At 38.8% G+C, this 6,937-nt stretch overlaps 1 protein-coding gene across 1 annotated transcript in view; it reads right to left on the bottom strand.

Moving 5' to 3' along the window:
- Positions 1–6,937, bottom strand: part of ATP8B1 (ATPase phospholipid transporting 8B1) — a 96,138-nt gene that overhangs the window by 23,408 nt on the left and 65,793 nt on the right. Inside the window, exons 14-15 of the mRNA XM_083354795.1 lie at positions 6,122–6,165; positions 3,963–4,119 (exon numbers count right to left, since the gene is read on the bottom strand). Coding sequence (XP_083210921.1) covers positions 3,963–4,119; positions 6,122–6,165 — 201 coding nt within the window. The remainder of the gene's footprint in view (positions 1–3,962; positions 4,120–6,121; positions 6,166–6,937) is intronic.

Below are 6,937 nucleotides of genomic sequence, written 5' to 3'. Positions count from 1 at the left end.
CAAATGAGAAATCCTCACAGACAGAAGAACCACATTCTTTGGAAACTGATGCTGAAGTTAACAAATTTACCTTATCCCTAGTATTTATTTATTGCATATAATCATTTTTTTAAAATTTATTGCATAATAACCAGGCTTTGTTCCTGAAAGCTCCAAGTGGCAAAAACAGAGGTGCCCTTTGTGTAATCTTCTCCAGCAATAACTCTGTAATCTAGTATGAGTTAAGTGAGAGCAACAGCTCTCAGGTTAGAACTTGCACATGACTGTCCACAGTTCAGAACAGTATCTTAACTGGTGTATTACACCAGCTTTGTGTGGATTGGCTCATTGTGCATATGGGGCTTCTCCATATTGCTAAAATATTATATAGGAGCATTAGAGTGACCCCTTGAGCCCCAGATTTTAGGAGATCCTCAGACAAAATGTTCTGTCATTAACTACGATTAATGTGGTTTGTACAAGTATGGTGACAAAAAAGATACAGGTAGTCCTTGACTTACAACCATAATGGGAGCCCAAAATTTATGTTGCTAAGTGAGACATTTGTTAAGTGAATTTCACCCCCATTTTTTGACCTTTCATGCCACATTTGTTAAGTGAATCACTGCAGTTGTTAAGGAAGTAACACAGTTGTTAAATGAATCTGGCTTACCCATTGACTTTGCTTGTCAGAAGGCCGCAAAAGGTAATCATATGAACTCAGGACACTGCAGCCATCATAAATATGAACCAGTTGCTAGGCATCCAAATTTTGATCATGTGAGCATGGGGATGCTACAACGGTCGTAAGTGTGAAAAATGGTCATAGTCACTTTTTTCAGTGCCATCGTAACTTTGAACAGTCACTAAGTGAAGTAAGTCAAGGACTACCTTTATTTTTATTTTTTTTATTTTAATCCCATTTATATCCCGACTCAGGGCGGCTTACAATTTAAGCACAAACCAATGTGCTTAGCAATCTTTATCTTCATTGCCATTAACCCAATCTTGAAGTTTGTTCAATGATCTGATTTATTCTAAACCTAATTAATGATTGTTTCTCATTCAGTTGTCTAATCATAGTTAATTAAAGATCTCACACAGGACTGGGAAGCAAGGGAGATTATGTAAGCAGGCATGTTTCTGATTCAACTGATTAGTCAAGATAAATTTGTTTAATATAGACTAGAGTTTAGGAGATGGAGAATTATGAGATAAGGAGGAGTAGAATGCTTTGAACACAAATGTCAGCAAAATGGTTTCTTGGCACTGCAAATAATGGCCAACAAATGGTCACGTGATAGTAATCTTTGAAATAGTAGGTCAGATGTTCCTTTCAATAAAAAAATGAGAGACTTAAAAATTAAGCAGTCACAAATGTGAGGTGGGTGGTTGTTCAAAATCAGCAAACAAATATGATTCTTTGGCATTGGACTTCCGGTGGCGACGCGACGCCGAAGACAGCCGTCTCCGGGCTGTCCGCTCCGCAGCTGTGTTTTTTTATCGTAAACAGCTCCGATCACCTGTTTAGATGGATTTGAAGCCCCCTCCTCGGGAGAAGAGGAGGGGGTGAGGCCCCAGGTAGGGGTTGAGCTCTCCGGGGCCGCCTGAGCTGAGAGTTTGGGCGGCTGAAGGATTGAGCCCCCCCGAAGACTGGGTTGCTCCGAGCTGCGCAGCGTCTCTGCTCCGTGATTTTTGGAGCAGAGCCAGGCGTTAGCAACCACCCCTGCCAGTAGGAAATGCCCTTGAGTATCAAGATGCAGGCAGAGCGGTACAGGAGGTCAAGGTGATGTGGACTTTTATCTTTAGCTCAATGGATTTTATAGCTTTAAAGTGAAAGTGCGCAACAAGTGAAAGTGGGGAAAGATGGCGGCCAAAACTTCTAAAGCTCTTCGGAGTGCGGGGTCTTCCCCGGTGCAACAGACCTCGTTGCAAGCTTTGATTCCTCCTGCACCTCCTCCGGCATTGACGCTTAAGGATTTACAAGATGCCTTTGAAAAGCATTCACAATTAATGTCTGATATGATGGATGAAAAGTTGAAAAAGCTGGAGGAGAAATTGGAGAAGAAGATGGAAGAGAAGTTTAGAGCAATGAGGGTAGACATGTTGTCTACAATTGAAAGTGTAGCTGAATGTGTGCAACAGCTAGATGAAAAAGTGGAGGATCTCAGTCAAAAGAACTCTATATTAGAAGTAAAGGTATTAGAGAATGAAAATATAAGGGACAAAATGGACGGAGAATTGAGCCTTGTTCAGTATCATCAGATGCAGTATGCTATTAGAATCAGGGACTTGAAAGAGAATCCTAAAGATTTAAAGCAGCTGATCTCTGAGGCTTTGGAAGCGGTATTGGGCCAGCCAGCATCTGAAATTGAGGGAAGCATGGATAAAATTTTTCGTGTAAATTCATGGATTGCAAGACAGAGGAAGTTACCCAGAGATGTGGTGGTATATTTTACAAAGAGAGTAATTAGAGATGAAGTCATTCAAGCTGCTTATGATACTAAATTGGTAGTTGCTGAGCAAGAAGTCTTGGTTTTAAAAGAGATTCCTCCAAAGATTTTAAGGAGAAGGAAAGATTTTGCATTTCTGGCACAGGAACTTAAGAAATGTGATATCAAGTTTAGATGGGAGATTCCAGTCGGACTGGTGGTGATGCACGAAGGTAAAAGACATCGTCTGGTTACTGTGGCCCAGGCACGTGATTTTTACAGCAATGTGTTAAAAGCAACCCCCCTATCACTTCTGGAAGCTGCAAAGGGATATGGCGAGGGAAGACGTTGCAGGTAGACAGACAGAGGAGAATGGTGCTGGAGGGGATCAAGTTACAGTCTCACCGGCTGCTGCTGGAGAGCAGAGGATGACGCGTGCCACCCTAAGACGAGCGAGACGAGAGCAAGAGCAAGACCAGCAGAAAGTTATGGAACCTCCAAATCGTGCCTACAGTGAAGCTGTGGGCGGGGTGCGGTCCAAAGAAGTTACAGGGGCCATTTCAGACATGCTCCAAAAGCTTTGGGGCGTCAAGATTGGTGACTAAATTTTTAATTTAGAATGTCAATGGATTAAATTCATCATAGAGGAGAAAGAAAGTTTTTCAATATTTAAAACAATTCAAGACTGATGTTATTTGTTTGCAAGAAACGTATATTAGGGTTATGGACCAAAAGTATTTATTGAATTTAAGATTGGGTACGCAAGCTCCTAATCAACAACAAGTTGACTTTTCTTAACTTACTACACATAAAGGTTACCTAATTGGATTATAAATTTTTTAAATTTTTTATTTTATTTTCATTGGAGATTGGAATGGTGTTCTAGACATATAGATGGATAAAGCTGGTTTTTTTTTAAGCGTGTCCTGAGTTATGTTAGATTGCCTAAATCTTTTTTTTTTTTTATTTGAACTCAAGGATGATCTGGAACTGCGAGACATTTGGCGTGATACATGCAAGAACTATTTTTGATCATAGTTCAGTTTGGTTGGAGATTAATAAGGTTAATAGAGATAGGCGCTCTTGGCGCGTAATTGAGAATTTGTTTAGAAATTAGAGAAATGTGGAGAATGTAAATAGTAGATGAAAGTTTTTTTTTTTAAATTAATATGAATAAGGATTGGGACTAAGAAATTTCATTTAGTATTTGAGTAAAGCTCCTTTTCTGTTTTCTTTTTTTATCTGTAATATTAATATTGTTTGTAATCATTTTACATGAGCTAGAGGGGGATAGAATTAATAGTTTATTGTTGATAGCATATGGATGCTTATGTTTGTTTTTCGTTTTTATACCCTGTATTTAGCTCTGGGAAGTCGGGGGGGGAGGGGGGAATGGGGGAGAGGGATAGGGAGGGTTAGATAGGGGTGGGGGAGGGGAGATTGTTAAAGTTAAAATGTACTGTAAAACTTTTTAAATAAAAAAAAGATTCTTTGGCATTGTACACTGCCCATTAAATAGGAGTATACCAGATCACGCCAGGTGGCACTTACCATCACTAGCATCTACCATCACTGTATGACAAATTGCTAGAAGGAGGAAGAATTGCTGAATTTCAGTTTCCTTCCCAGCTTTAATTTTTTCAATCAGATAATGATCGTAAAAATCAAGTTTTCCATCTGCATGCATATTCCAGCTTAAATCAACTTGCTAAAAAATATAAGAAGACAACATAATAATTATAGACATTCTTTAAATAATGACCAATCAAAGTGCCTAACAGAGCCTTGGTGGAGCAGTGGGCTGATGCCTCCTTAAGTAACACCAGCTGCCTGCAATTAGTGCAGGTTCGAGTCCCACCAGGCTCAAGGTTGACTCAGCCTTCCATCCTTCCGAGGTAGGTAAAATGAGGACCCAGATTGTTGGGGGCAATAAGCTGACTTTGTAATAATGCCGCTTGGGGTGTGTGTGAAAGCCCTAATAAGCAGGCATATACATAGAATGAAGGCTATTGCTAAGCACATTTAATTTGTGCTTAGATTGTAAGCCGCCCTGAGTCTTCGGAGAAGGGCGGGATATAAATGAGATTAAAATAAAATGAAAATAATAAAAATAAAAATAATACCAAATGATAACCTGAACTATCTTTACTTCCCAGAATTTTCTTGACTTTCAGTGCTAATGGCACTTTAAAAAAAATAAAAATATTAAGGCGCTGATATCCACTACTGCTTTAAAGGTAATGCCCATCTTCCTATAATGAAATACAGGGGGGGGGGAGGAAAACCCTGAAATAATAATATAGGTAGACCTCAATTTACAACCACAATTGAGCCCAAAATTTCTGTTTCTAAGAAAGACAGTTGTTATGTGAGTTTTGCTCCATTTTATGATCTTTCTTGCCAGCGTTGTTAAGTGAATCACTGCAGTTGTATAGTTAGTAACACAGTTGTTAAGTGACTCTGGCTTCCCAATTGACTTTGCTTGTTGGAAGATTGCAAAAGGTGATCACATGACCTTGGGACACAGCAACTGTCATAAATACATGTCAAGTAGTCAAGTTTTGATCATGTGACCATAGGGATGCTGCAATGGTCATAATGTGAAAAACAGTAATAAGTCACTTTTTTCAGTGCTGTTGTAACTTTGGACAGTCACTAAACAAGTTATTGTAAATTGAAGACTACCTGTGTTGTAAGAGACTAGAAAGAACTTCTGGGAAAAATACCCCTTGACAACCATTTGGTTCACAAGGCCACAACCTCTTCTTAAAATTCCTGCTGGGATTATCAGCCACAAATGACTGAGGAGTCCGAGCTAATTAATTCACACCTGAAGTAAAACAAAAGCTGCTCCTGCCTATACCGAGATTTATTAACTGGGAGTCATCAATAATCCACGAATGGAAAAATATGCACTGGTTCAACTTTGCCATATGATAGCACATTTTAAAAATTGCCATATTCAGTCCCATATATGCAGTTAGCTAAATCGTTATTATTATGTTCCTCAACTATAGTTTCCTTGTAAATAATTTTTGTCAGGGCTAATTAGACGGTCCACCAAATTTGTATCACTTTACTCTATTTCCAATTTTATTTACAGTCATTTTAAGCACCTGTTGGCCCGACACCAGATGCAAGAGGAGACAAACAGATTTTTTTTTTCATTTTCTCACCCTTTTCTAACCAATCTTTTTTGCCTTTTTACAACCATCCTCTACTCTGGCTCCACGGGCTCCAAAAAAGGAGTGAACTTTGAGAAGAAAAGGGGAAAGACAGAGAGACCAGGTTTCCTTCATGTCTTGCATGATGAATTCAATTCAGATTAATTCATCCAGTGCTTAAATTCAATGCATGCAAATAAGGAAACCAACCAGGGTGATATATATTTCAAGTATTATCTAGTTTATTTCTGGGATTATAAATATTGGCTCACAGACAATGGATCACCATTCACTACCCATGGCTCAAAAGGACACCTGCTCCCACGCAGTCCATGGTCTACCCACTTAGAAACAGCATAAGATTCTCCCTCTCCTTGACGTTGTAAGAGACATATGCAGGAGACAAAAACTCTCTCCTGGAATTCTGCAAATTTGCAGAGAGAGTCTCTTTGGATAGTGAGAAGGGTGGCATATAAATTTCATAATTAACTAAATAAAAGTAAAATAAAAAAATAGACAAATTGTTTTATATTGAAAATTATTTACCTCTAGATGATTATGTTCTTGGCCTGTTTTATCCCTGCAGTCTCCTGAAAAGCAATATAAAATATCAACTGTGGTGCAAGCACTATCTTGTTTTACCACAAAAACCTATCTCCTCCAACCATCTGCTTTTAAGAATACCGTAGGAAGTCAGGGATGCATAGAAACAGACCCTGATGGGAATTTGCACAGCTGAGGCAAGATTATCAACAATTTCATCTTCCAGCTACAGCTCCACGTAGACATAGCCAATAATATCTGGTAGATTGACTTAATCTTCTGCTGGGGGTTTCCAAGAGAAAGGGAAAAAACCCTTGTTTGCACAGTTACCATCTGGTCTTGCCACACTGTAAATCATTACATTCATTTGCCTAATGTTTTATTACAGTCACTGAAGGCTACTTTAACTGCCTTTTCTCTAACATTCATTTGGAATCTGCCTTCTATTCCATATTATGCATTTTGGAGCAAGGGAGAACTCTTCTATGTGACATCTTTTCAGTGCAGCTATATCTGTCCGCTGTAGTCTTTTATCACAGCTAACCATAAATAACTCCTTCAATTCCTCTTTATAGATCTCGCTTTCTAATGCCTGAACAATTCTGTTGTTCTTTTTTCGGAACCTGTTCTCATTTGCTGAATACTGCTTGAGATGTAGGCCCTCAATCTGGACACAGACCTTAAGCTGGGTTTTGATTGAAGCCAAGCAGAGGGAAATGTATAATTTAGAAATTATAATTTTGTGGATTTTATTCTAAAGCTACATTTGCCCTTTTTTGCTATCACATCATACTTCTGGCTCACATTTAATTAGAATCA

Source organism: Vipera ursinii (genome assembly GCF_947247035.1).
Source record: "Vipera ursinii genome assembly, chromosome: 2".
NCBI classification, from domain to species: domain Eukaryota; kingdom Metazoa; phylum Chordata; class Lepidosauria; order Squamata; family Viperidae; genus Vipera; species Vipera ursinii.
Note: the sequence above shows the minus strand (reverse complement) of the source record. Positions and strands in the feature narration are given on the sequence as shown.